The following is a 13,433-nucleotide window of genomic DNA, read 5'->3' as shown; positions in this document are numbered from 1 at the left end:
AGTCCCGGCCAGAGAAATGCAAACCCGTTTTAGTTTCCCTTCCATTGGGCTTCCAGGGACCAGGCTGCTGGGGCAAGAGCAACAATAAGCCAATGACTATCTTTAATGAGATTTTCAGCCTTCATTCCAATGACGTGTCTTCAGCAGTCTTGCATGCATACAACTGAGTGTTTGTAAGCCTTTAATAATGACCCTACAGTTATAGAGTTACTGGGAAATGCTTGTGCTGTGTCAAGTTAATTTCTACACCGACAGTTGGATCATTCACAGTTACTGGACCAAGCCCAAGCGAGCTTGTTCAAAATTGTTATTGTTAAAAATACTGGGGAAACCATTACAAAAAAGTATAGCTAATTCTTAACACTAGGCTACGAGCAATAATCTCAGGGATGACACGGAGAGAGTCATAAATGTTCGAGAGGTATCTGTGGAAACGGAGACTGCCGTGCCTACCTTGCTGGGAGCTGTGGCAGGCTTGGGCACCAGGTTCTTGTAGACACTGGGTCCAGCAATGGACACTTTGGTGCCGTTGGTGGGCAGTGGGCCAGCACTGGCAAAACCAGCTGAGAAGGCAGCACTGGGGTCCTCCTTAGACACCTTCTTAATGACCAGCATCTTAGACACCTGCTTGTTGGCACTGGGGGGATTCTCTGAGGGGGTAAAAAAAAAACAATACCATTTTAATGGGCTACATCTATAATGACAATGCTTATGATTATGCCAGGTTTCAAGTTTGACCATTTCATTGCCTCTCTATTCTAAGGTTCTGATATAAGAATGTAAATGAGAGCATAATGAAGCCGTTTACCCCAAACTCCGGCAGGGGTCCCCACAGCACGAGCCTGGCTCACTGGCTTTCCAGTTGTCTCCGGGTTTAAGGAGGGCTAAGACACACACACGCACATACACACACACAGACACAGACACAATCCAACAAAGTCAGTGAGTTGAATGGCCTTGTATTTGGCTGCATAGCTTCTGTTGAACATACTCGGCTTTAGCCTTGGCAACAATGCAGGAGTCTATTAAGTGTCTGAAGTGTCTAAAATCACAGGAATGTGGGTAGCAACAGAGATAGCGGGCGCAAACATGCAGTGACTAACAAGCAAACTTTGCTTGTTACTTCTGCTTCAGCTCAAAACAACTGTATGGTGAGCACATACACAAGAAGAAACCAAGAAGTAAAAAAAATCCTCCTTGGTCGTATCATTAGTGTGCTTTGTCAAGTCGTTTGAATTGATTCAGACATTTATCAGAACTTACAGCCACCAACTATTTCTAACTTGTTTATCAGCTTCTCACGATATGGTGATCTGCGGTATCAATAAAATCATGTGAGACAGCAAGTTACATGTTAGGACTACTATGCTGACTCAACATCAGCAGAAATCAGGGCTCAACATTAGCTTTTAAAAGTGGTTGCCAACTGGGCAACCACGCATGAGGTTTTGGTTGCCAAATACAAAAAAATGGTTGCCCCATTATTAAAGGCCTGTTATTTCAGTTTTGTCTGTGCACTAAAATAAGTCATATCTTTAATGCCTTGGATACATATTGTCAGTATGTTTAATGTGGTGTGTAGGGCTAATTGAGTAGCCTACACATTGGTTGTGTGTACAGTAGGCCTAATTGAGTGCCTGTCACTTTAAGAAATACGTGGTGAGAGTAATTAGCCTACACAGTCTACATTAGTGAATAATAATAGTTGCGCATAACGCATACGGATGCAATCGGAGGTGCAATTCATTGTTTTCATCATTAGATTAAATAAATGTTCGAAAATATAGTAAGTCGAAGACAATCTTTTTGGGATCATAGAAGAGATAAGTGTCTTCTAATGTTCATTACAGTAATGATTTAGTGACCACTACACGAATGACATACGTGACCTGAGCTAGCGGCATGGCAGCTCTCTCCACATGTAAAAGTTTGCCAAGGTTGCGTAGCCTTCTAAATGACGTTGAAACCCAAAAGTAGGCCTAAATTGCCTAAATTCCATAACCTAGACAGGTTAGCAACACAAATTTGAGAGATGCAAGAGAGCAAATCAACTTGATATTAGCCTATTATTATGCGTTGCAATAGCGTCACTTAAACTAGCAGACATGTTTCGCTGTTTATGGCACTGCTGCGCATACGTGTGTGAGGGGGAAAAGACGCACAGCCACAGGCTTCTATCGGAGGGGGTGCCTTGCCTTGCGCACGGCACACGCATGTTTGGCTACTTCAGAAGAACACGGTCATTCTTAAAAGTATCGTAAAGTAGGCTAACATTAGGCATTGTGACATCTTTAGTTGGTAGTATCGGTGGCCGTACAACACCAATCGCCTACTTGAAAAAAGTTTAATTTGTTTACTATTAGCTCAGCTGCGTTCATTTGCCGGGCCATCCCGAGTCAGAACATTAAGTTTACGTTGCCCACCACATGTGTGAAATGCTGAAATGTATGTGTATGTACTGATAATTATACCAAAAAATTAAAATAATAATCAAACTACAGGAAAAATGGGGAAATGTTGGTTGCCACAGGGGCAACCAGGAGTGAGGAATTGGTTGCCAATTGTCATAATTTGGTTGCCCGGGGCTACTGGGCTACCGTTAATGTCGAGCCCTGGCAGAAATTCCACTTGCACTGTGCTCCTTGCAATCTCGCACTTTGAATACTGTACAGAAATCCGACAATCCCTTTGTTCAAACTACAATTCCATCTTTAAATCAGCTTTTAAAATGCACATTTCTTTTCACATTAGATCTGTTGATCAACAACCTCTCTAGATGCCGGTACTAGCCGGTAATGGTTGCAAAAAAGCACCAATGATTTTTGGTCAAAAACAAAACAGAAAGGCAAGCAAATTCCTAATAACAGGTGGCAAACACAAAAAGGCTTGCAAGCATGCTAACTCATGTGGGTGACACAGGGATGCTGCTTCTTGCCAGGTCTACTTTGGTATCAAGTTTTAAAACACAGTGTGTGTTCAAGTGTGTGCAATGAAGTTGTGGGGGAACATGTGGCTGAGCGTATTTGGATGTCTGCTTGCATGTGGAGCGCACTCACAAAGTCCTCTTCCACGAACTTCAGTTTGTCCTCGTTGCGTTCCTCGTCGGAGTAGCGGTCCTGGAAGGGCCCGCCCTTGCGTGGAGGGTGGAAGTTTCCGTTGCGCTGCCGGTGGCCACCTCCCTGCCGCTCGCGCTCTCCACCTCCGCCCCCTCCACGCTTGCCATGGCGCCCCTGGTGATGGTGCTGCCAGCCGGGCGGGTCCTTCCAGCCCTGCCCGCTCCCCAGGCCGCCACCAGAACCCTTCGCCACGCCTGAGTCCACCGAATCATGCCTCAACAGGGAAGGCTGCTGCCACCCATCCCCTGGGAAGCAAGGATCAACAAAAAAAGTCAGACATCCCCATAAAAACAACCCAACTCAACTTTAGTTAGACTTCATTTAAATAAAAGCCCTTAACAGTAGAGACAAACATTACAATTATGATATGAAGTGGCCACTGTCTAGTCGCTCAGACAGGGACTAATGCAGCATGGGCATACACTAGGGATGCAACGGTTTTCAATAATTTATTGAACCGTTCGGTTTGGCCTGTTCGGTTCAATAGACTCACCTAAACCGCAATATTTCGGTATACGCGACATTAAACTTTTTATTTAATACAAGGTTATTGCGCGCGCGTAGCCTGGGAGCGATAGGGAGGAGTGCTTAGGACCCGGGGGATGCGTTTTCTCTGACTGTTCAGCTTGCCTCTCGTCAACCTTGCAACAACCAATCAGAATTTTACTGAATTTCCCAAGAGCCAATAAGCGCGTTGAAATGCAAATGAAGGAGTCATGTGAGAAGAAACAAACTTTACCGGCGGGTGCATGATCATGGCGACATTTGAAGTAGCCCACGAACAAGGCAAAAAGACCGTCAGTAAACAAAGCACAGTGTGCATTGCAAGCACTGCTTCACAACGATCACCTAATAAAGATAACACATCCAACATGTCGGCCCACTTGCGCCTTCATCACCCGGCTGTAACCTTAAGTGGAGCAGCACGGAGAGTTAGTTTGCCACCGAAAACCCAACCATCCATTGCTGCAGCCTTTCGACAACAATATTCCTATAATTCCCAAAGACATAACGAATACGACGGCGTATTAGGGCCACGTATATATACTTTGTAAAGACGCAAATTTGCCACTTTAGAAGGTCGAAAATTTGCCACATTATAAAGTCTGTGTGTAACAGTGTAACCGGTGGTTTCTGCCCTGCGTTGATTGCTCGCTAGAGTAGCCTAAGGCTGGGATTATACTTGCCGTTAGACCAAGCGTAAGCTTATGCGTCCGTGTGCAACCTGCTGTGTCCTGTGTACAGACTCGCTGCAGCATTACGCACCTTACTGGAGGTCTTCACCAGGGGGAGACTACAACCCCTGGCAAAAAATATGGAATCACCAGTCTTGGAGGATGTTAATCCAGTTGTTTAATTTTTTAGAAAAAAGCCAGATCACAGACATGACACAAAACTAAGTTCATTTGAAATGGCAACTTTCTGGCTTTAGGAAACATTAAAGGAAATCAAGAAAAAAAATAATTAATCAGTAACAGTTGCTTGTTTTAGACCAGCCAGAGGGGAAAAAAATATGGAATCACTCAATTCCAAGGAAAAAAATATGGAATCATGAAAAACAAATTGACAAAAGAACACTTCAACGCACCACTAGTACTTTGTTGCACCACCTCTGGCTTTTATAATAGCTTACAGTCTCTGAGGCATGGACTTAATGAGTGACAATCAGTACTCTTCATCAATCTGGCTCCAACTTTCTCTGATTCCAGTTGCCAGATCAGTTTTGCAGGTTGAAGCCTTGGGATATGCACCATTTTCTTTAATTCTACTACAGATTTTCAATTGGATTGAGATCCAGACTATTTGCAGGCCATGACATTGACCTTATGTGTCTTTCTTCAAGGAATTCAACAGTTTTTGCTCTATGACAATATGCATTATCATCTTGAAAAATGATGTAATCATCCCCAAACATCCTTTCAATTGATTGGATAAGAGAAGTGTCCAAAATGTCAGTATAAACTTTATATAATAAATAATAATATAAGCATTATTGAAGATGTAACGATCGCCATCTACCCAATGCCTTTACCTGACATGCAGCCCCATATCATCAATGACCTTGTTTTCTTCAGGCAGTTGTCTTCATTAATCTCATTGAAATGGCACCAAACAAAAGTTCCAGCATCATCACCTTGCCCATTGCAGAAACGCGATTCATCACTGAATATGACTTTCATCTAGTTATATCCACATTCCAATGAGATTTATGAAGACAACTGCCTGAAGAAAACATGCACATTTCCTCAGTCGTTGATGATATGGGGCTGCATGTCAGGTAAAGGCATTGGGGAGACGGCGATCGTTACATCTTCGATAATGCTCAATCCAATTGAAAATCTGTAGTAGAATTTGAAGAAAATGGTGCATCCCAAGGCTCAAACCTGCAAAACTGATCTGGCAACTGGAATCAGAGAAAGTTGGAGCCAGATTGATGAAGAGTACTGATTGTCACTCATTAAGTCCATGCCTCAGAGACTGTAAGCTGTTATAAAAGCCAGAGGTGGTGCAACAAAGTACTAGTGGTGCGTTGAAGTGTTCTTTTGTCAATTTGTTTTTCATGATTCCATATTTTTTTCCTTGGAATTGAGTGATTCCATATTTTTTTCCCCTCTGGCTGGTCTAAAACAAGCAACTGTTACTGATTAAGTATTTTTTTTCTTGATTTCCTTTAATGTTTCCTAAAGCCAGAAAGTTGCCATTTCAAATGAACTTAGTTTTGTGTCATGTCTGTGATCTGGCTTTTTTCTAAAAAATTAAACAACTGGATTAACATCCTCCAAGACTGGTGATTCCATATTTTTTGCCAGGGGTTGTAGTAGCCTAATATCAGATGTGGATGTGGCCATGTGCCATTGTTTACTCTCATGATTGCCCCCAGCTTTGATGTCGATAATGCATCTTGCAGTCACTTTGTTTTGGCAATGATCGCCCCCTACTTTCTTGTCAGTATTGCATCTCGCGGACGCGTCGTGTTCGCTTGCGACGACGTGCACGACCGACGCACCAAACGACCGCAAAATACGCGAGGCAGCCATGATGCGTACACGAACGCGTTGTCTACAGCAAGTCTAAACGTGCCTTAAGAAAGCGTGACGCCGACACTGCTGAGTGTATTCTCTTTTTGATAGTTTACTGGAAAATATTGTAGGGATGGGAGGTTATAGGAGATGGGGAGGCTGACATGTCATTCCAAACTCGGGTCATTTATTTTCCTGACGTTGTACATGCTAGGCTACGGGCAGCGGGAGGTGTCCACTCGAAAAACAATAAACTCACTGCTAAATCAGTCAATCGCTCGTCCACTCGTCAATCACACAACTCTCTCGCACACACACGCACACACACACACACACACACACACACACGACAGGAGACACAGGGGAAACAGACACTTTGTGAAGTGGCAAATTTGCCACTTTCTTCTCGGAATATTGCCCCCCCCTGACAACAGGTTGCAATAATGTTCATTTCATTGTTCTAATATTTTTAATGCTGCACTGCACTTTTGTCTATGTTTACATTTTTTACGTTCATAAAAGAGGACAGGGCAGGCACTCCCAAATCAAATATCCATTTGAAACTACACATAATACTACCTCACCAATTATTTTGAGAAGATTTTCAGAATTGTTCACTACTTTTTTGAGGGTGTATAACAGTTAAGTATTTTCTTTAAATGTGTGAAGAACAGTGAGTTTATTAAATAAATAACTACACATTACTTTATGCTGCACTGCACTATGGATAGCCTAACATTGCCTGTTTATGACAGAAGGCAATGATGGTGTTCTTTTCTTTTAATACATTTTTGTGATTCTGCTTCATCTGTGTCAGGCTATGCATTTAATATTTTCTCTGCAAGTGTAAGTAGAAGCACATTGTTGATTTGAAATAGAAAAGGCAAATATAGCCTCCTGTATGCTAGAGCCAAGATAATATTGATATATTGAAACCGAACCGTTACCGTGGCCCAAAAACCGTGATACAAACCGAACCGTGGCAAAACTGTACCGTTGCATCCCTAGCATACACATAAGAATATAAGAAAAGTGCATGCAAATCCATGTGTGTGTGCATGTGTGCAATATGTATATGCATACATACTAATATGTATATGCAAAAATGTCTGTATGCAAGAGTATATCAGGTCTGTACCTTCCCAAACCTCCAAGATAATTTATTTGTTTTTTGCATATAGTAAAATATTTTTTTCAGGGACACAACAACTATATCTAATACACGTTCAAGTGTTTCCTTCTCACTTCTCTCCTTCAGTAGGAACACAACTGTGATTACTAGGCCTACGACCGCAAAACTCTCCCCTGTAGTAATCTCCACTACAATAAGAGCTACCGCAATGAGAAGTGCGCGTGTGTGCATATCCACCTGCGGGAGCACGGAGCGGATCATTGTTGAAGAAGCCATCAGAGGAGTTGTGTCTGCGGCGGCTCCCCCCTGGCCGATGGTCTCCTCGGGGGAGGTGCTCTCCATGCTTCTCAAGGTTGGCTGCAGGGGACTGATACAGCAACACAGAAGCAAAGATTAGTCGCCAGCGGCACACATGCACTTCATTCAGATGGACAAATACGTTAATTTACAACTGGATCCATCTACAAAATAACTCTCTCTCTCTCTCACACACACACACACACACACACACACACACACACACACACACACACACACACACACACACACACACACACACACACACACACACACACACACACACACACACACACCACTCCATCATTCTAAGATAACAAAATTACAATGACTCGCATTTAAAGATACAAAAACAATAATGAATATATCACCGTAGCTTGTAACTTGTAGACCTTGGTGCTCCCCAACCCCTCTTTTGTATAGTATCTATTTATTTATTTTCCTTTTTAATTCATTTCTGGACACTTGAGCACAATGAATTTCATTACTTATAAATTATTTTTTATGAGTACATGACAATGAACATAAACTTGAACTGCCTACTGTAGATGTGAAAACTCTGCCATCAATCTGTTAATTAGGGGGAAAGGGAGTATTCATTGCACCATCAAACATCTTCTGTATGAGGCCCCCTAAACTAAGCATCGATCAGGCCGTAACACTAAGCCTGTGTGTGCTGTGGGACCAGCCCGGGAGTCTCACCTTGGCAGGCTGAGGCGTGGAGAAGTTAAGCCAGGCAGGAACAAAGTCATGCTGCGCCATTTAGGTCCAGTGTCTCCCTTCAGTGGAGCGAGGCATCAAACCTCATGGCCAGGATCTGATCACCACAAACCAACCAAGAAGTCATGAGAACCACAACAGCTCAAAGTCTGACATCAGTAGGCGACTGGGTAGTGGGTACGAGTATGAGAATGGACATTAGCCTGTAAATGACAGTTCAAATGATCAATTTGGCTCAAGCTGGATACAGCTGTGTGCAATAATCTCCAAGTGATGGATGAATGTAATGTTTGTGTGTTACACATGCTATTCGCTATGGCTATGACCAGCATTTTTTCCCCCTCTGTTGAGTTTCAAGATGTGCCTGATGATGTGTTTACGTCCGCTGTATAGAATGATCTAATAACGTTGATGGAAGGACTTAAGTATGGCTAATGGAGGAGACACAAAGGTGTAAATGAAACAAACAACGTGCGCATGAGAATCACCGCATATTTGGACAAATGTACCTGACTGTAAAGTGGTATTGTGAGAATAGCTGCTTACCCCAGAGTCTTAGGCTCTGAACTCCAGTGGCCGTCCTCAGGTCTCTCTCTGTTACGCACTTGGCCCTGTCTCTGCAGCGAGCTGTGCTGGTCTGCTCCTCAAGGCTCCTCCTGGAGGCGAGCGACCTACCGGCCGAGGACGACAGCAGTCCCTGGCCTCAGGGAGATTCCAGTGTCCAGGATGGTGTGGTGGATGACAAGAGGGCTACGTTTGGGACAGGCGTGGAAAGCGGCAACTTGGGCACTGAGCTCTGAGCAGAAGAACTAGCTCCTTGGCTTGGTAAGACCAACAAGAGAAGAATAAGAGGCGGTGATGGAAGAGCAAGTGATATGCAGTGGTAGTTTGGTGATCCTCCAGGTTGGCCTTACATCAAGAGAAAGGCTGATAAGAGAGTGCATGCAGGTCTGTAGAGACAGGGAGGTTGGGTGTTCTTTTAAGATGGTAGTTTGTGGAGGCTTTGACAGTCTCTAATGTCCTCAGAATGGGGAACCTCGCCAGTTCAATGGCTCGGAGAGTCTGTAGTTCTTTCTTTTTAGTTTTGAAAGTTCGGAAAGCAGCACGACGTGCCTGCTCTGACACCTGGGGATCCTCCTCGTCACGAGCTCATTGTAATCAATGGACATGCACAAGCACAGAAAACCAGGGGGTCGAGGTGGGTGTACCACACAGAGCTGTTTTACAGAGTGGTGGAAGGCCTGAGTTCACCTCATCAAAACAGCCAGGGAGTCACGTGGGGGCAAAACAGGGCAGCCGATGTGTCACATCACAAGAGCAAGGCAGGGGTGTTTTTATAATTTGACCAACATTGTGTTTGCATTTGTTATCATACAGAGAAAATGGATAATTGGGAGCACTGCGACATGAAGGATTCTGACATATCTTCAAGAACACATGCCGCTCACAGTCATGAATATTTCTTCTGTAAGACCAATGTTATGCTTGGGTCTCCAAATATGACTGATGTCCCTATTCATTAATTCAATACACGCTTCATCAAGTAAATTACTCACTAACGCAGTGGCAAAAAACTACAACTGAGATACGGCCTAGACCAGTAAACTCTAGATGGGCCACACATCTATCTCCCTTTTGAAAGAGGAAATGTAATCAGCACCACCACACAGTTGATATCTTGCTGTAGACAGTGTCAGATGGTAAAACTGGGATGTTGGGATCCTCAGTCTCAAGAACAGTCTCTTCCCTGCTATTCTGCAGATCAATTCTGCAAGAAAAAAGAGGAGGAAGGAAAGACACATTTATTATAAACTTATATATTGTCAGGCTTATATAATCATGGATGTTAGATCAGTGCTTTCAAACTAATGAAATATTTCAAATTGGGATAGACACATAACGCAAAAGTAAAAACAAATAGTGAATTCTACGTCGACTGTCACATCTTGGTTCTAACCCACAACCTGTCAAAATATTGACGGAATGACTCGTCTAGATGCAGTTGGCCACAGTACTTTAACCAGCGATCAGGACTTAAATGTTAACACTTGCCAATATAGCTAATTGCTCTCAGTATTTGTGCAGTTTAATTGAAGCTTCAATAACTTAACAGACAGTTAACATGAGTTAACGTGAACTTATCTGGCTTGACTACTGACTAGAACCCTTCTAAGACGTTCTAACGTTACGGCATTGCTAATGTGGCTGAACTATTTCAATCAAGAGCACTTCCTCAATAACTATATATGTGTAAAAAGGCATAAAATAAGATCTGTTATGATTTCCCGACTCCCTAAGTTAGTCTATGTATGCAGCAACTTCACTAGGCATCGAGCTATGTCAATCCTAGCTAGCTAGCGCGATCAGATACTTGCAAAATGCAAACTAAATTATTCTGCTGGCTACCAGACTCTCTCGGTGCAATAATATGCCTGCTAAAATAGTCTATAATATGCATCAACAGTAGCCCCGCAAAAAATATTGATGGAAATATGCATCTTTGATATAACTTTTATAAAAGAACAGAAAAGACCGCTCTAAACTAGCTTACGCTGTGAGCAGTAATCGTTAGATGACGTCCTACCAGTAGCCAAGATATGTTGCTAGCTATCTTAACTAGCAGGCTCGTCAAGCAACGTCCTTGCTCGGTCGAAACAAATGTGTGCAGTATGACTTGCATAACTGTGATACGAAAGCTGTCATCCATCCACCACAATCGAAATAATGTCCGTGAATTACAACTAAACGGCGCGTGTTTGTAGACTTGATTACCGATGCAGGAGAGAACTTGAAGTTAGCCTGTAAGCCAGCCGCACGACGTAGCCTGCTATGCTAGGAGTACTAGCAGGCCGTTTGCGAGACACTAGCATGTAGCTATCTTGCTACCATAGTTTACCAACCCGTTTATGTGGTGTTAAGTTAAATAGTTAAATCTGCATTCTATGAGTGATTCAACGCAAATACACACTACTATATTGGACAAACAAACGAATAAGATGACAAATCGACCAACCAACAATGTAAACACAGGCATACTTGACTGGCCAGATGGCTTAAGACCCAGCTCGAGCAAAATAAACTGTTGCAAGATGGCTCCCTAGCAGCACCAGAGCCATACTGGCGGAGAGGGATAAATATCTCGATGCAAACATACCTTCTATGACCAGTTGTCCCTCTCGCAAAATGCAATAATCCGATATGTGGATATGAACAAAACGAAGTTGTGGTCAGATTGCAATAAAACCTTTCGAAATGTCGTGTTTAATGGATTTTAATTGTTTGGGTTTAGAGATCGCACTCTTTCCGACTTTCCAGTCAATCTGCCCTGTTCCTGTCTACTTCTCCCCAGACGTGCTAATCGATCGCAGAGCGCCATGGACGCGTCATAACATTCCCCTGCATCATGGTTCTGAAGTTAGTTTTTCTGTTTTAGATTTCCATTACAGAATCGAGGACATGGGTGGTAGTTTCTTCATTAGGTTGAATTAAATCTGACTCTGAGTATGTATTTCAAATTGTATCAGTCTATGTTTTGTAGGCTAATCCATCAATGGCTACTAAATTCACCTCTTATAGGCTACCCAAATTTGTTTCCCCCTCCTGATATTTAGGCTACAGATCCTTATCCAACATAATTAAATTGGGTAAAACAACATTTTCTTAGCCTCGAAGGTCAACTGAAGATTTATGGATGTAACGGGTATATGGGCAAAATGGTATCAAATGTGGATGCAATGCTATTAATTAATCTGCAGGCTATGATACTCATCTGGCCAGATAGCCTATAGATTTTAGAATTGTTTCACACATTTGTGTGAATGTGGTGGCCTCTGCATAACACATCACATAGCCTTGACTGACATATAGCCTTGACTGACCTATACCACCATATTATGTAATATTCCTCAAACACATCACATCAGAACTCTCAACATTAATTGTAACACAAACCCATACAGAGCCGGTCAGTTAGCCCTCATAGTTATACAGAAATAAAATGTAATTTACATTCGGCAGTCATTGGGCATATTTAATTATTTAATGCAATATTTCATATAATAGATTTCACAATTTTCTGAGTTTATGACAAGATGTATAAGCCCACGAGAGTACTTCTGATTGCAGATTTGGAACATTAAGCCCATGGATGGATTATGACCCACTGGGCCCCCGGGCACAGACGTTCTGCCCGCCTCAGAGAGTTGGTAACTCAGCTAAGCTAGGGGGTCCAGGGGCATGGTGCCCCGGAAGAACATTTGGAAAATAACCCCTTAAATGATGACTCCTGAATGATGATGCTTCTCCCTACCCTGCAGGATATACAGTATATCTACAGTAGGAGTTACCACTTAATCTGTCAATAGTGCTATGATAGAAGGGCTTACATATTAAGTGGATATGAACAAGGAAGAGGAGAGAGGAAGAGAGGGAAATGAAGAGGAAAGAGGTAGAGGAGGAAAGAGAGGGAAGAGCAGCGTAAGTGCATATGCTGTCAGAAGCCAGGAGAGATCAGGGGTGGAGAACATAGACGACTTAATGCAGAGTCTTGGGCTTCAGGACCCTCTGAGCCCATAGCCTGGGTCTGGGCCTGGTAGGAGCTCGTTCATATACCACCAATTTCCACCAGTTCACATTAAGAGAGCATGCTCCAATCAGACTGTAGAAGCTATAACAGGAACAACAACATGTCCAAAGCATGTCCAAATTCGAGTACGACAGTACCTCTATATACAGTCCTGCCTAGTCAATGTCTGGTGCTGTTATCTTATCAACCACCGCCATACACATACCAATTATGATCGCCGCGCAGCGAAGCAGTCAGAGGTTTTTTTCATACGATTACTTTTCTTTTTTGGGGGGGCGTATACAATACTGTAAATGTATTTAGTAATTGTACACCAACTGGCCTGTAGATGGCCAGACACAGTTTTCTAATGTCTTGAGAACGATAGGCCTAGGATGAGCAAATATTTTTAATATGTTGGCGTCCAGGAGCCATGTTAACCCATCCCATAACCACTTATTTAATGTATTGCGCCACTTAGTCAAATATTAAAAAGCAAAAATGAGCCATTGTTCGTAGAATTTGGCTCATGGGGGACCATTAAATAAATGTAAATAAATATATGTGCACATTTAGTGACTGTA

At 42.8% G+C, this 13,433-nt stretch overlaps 1 protein-coding gene across 3 annotated transcripts in view; it reads right to left on the bottom strand.

Annotated features, from left to right (window-relative positions):
* The window catches only part of gpbp1l1 (GC-rich promoter binding protein 1-like 1), a 16,386-nt gene extending 4,770 nt beyond the window's left edge, over nt 1–11,616 (bottom strand). Inside the window, exons 1-8 of one of the 3 annotated variants that reach the window (XM_062555567.1) lie at nt 11,440–11,616; nt 8,832–10,053; nt 8,268–8,382; nt 7,506–7,635; nt 3,057–3,361; nt 809–884; nt 454–650; nt 1–67 (exon numbers count right to left, since the gene is read on the bottom strand). The exon at nt 1–67 is cut by the window's left edge and continues 77 nt beyond it. In XM_062555567.1, the coding sequence (XP_062411551.1) occupies nt 1–67; nt 454–650; nt 809–884; nt 3,057–3,361; nt 7,506–7,635; nt 8,268–8,327 (835 nt within the window). In that variant the 5' untranslated portion in view covers nt 8,328–8,382; nt 8,832–10,053; nt 11,440–11,616. Of the gene's footprint in view, nt 68–453; nt 651–808; nt 885–3,056; nt 3,362–7,505; nt 7,636–8,267; nt 8,383–8,831; nt 10,054–11,321; nt 11,341–11,439 lie in introns of those variants that run through there. The other 2 variants (XM_062555569.1, XM_062555568.1) reach the window with 2 other exon arrangements.
* Between the last annotated feature and the right edge of the window lie 1,817 nt (nt 11,617–13,433).

This window comes from Sardina pilchardus, chromosome 15, assembly GCF_963854185.1.
Source record: "Sardina pilchardus chromosome 15, fSarPil1.1, whole genome shotgun sequence".
Lineage (NCBI taxonomy): Eukaryota > Metazoa > Chordata > Actinopteri > Clupeiformes > Clupeidae > Sardina > Sardina pilchardus.
This window is presented reverse-complemented; position numbering and strand designations above follow the sequence as displayed.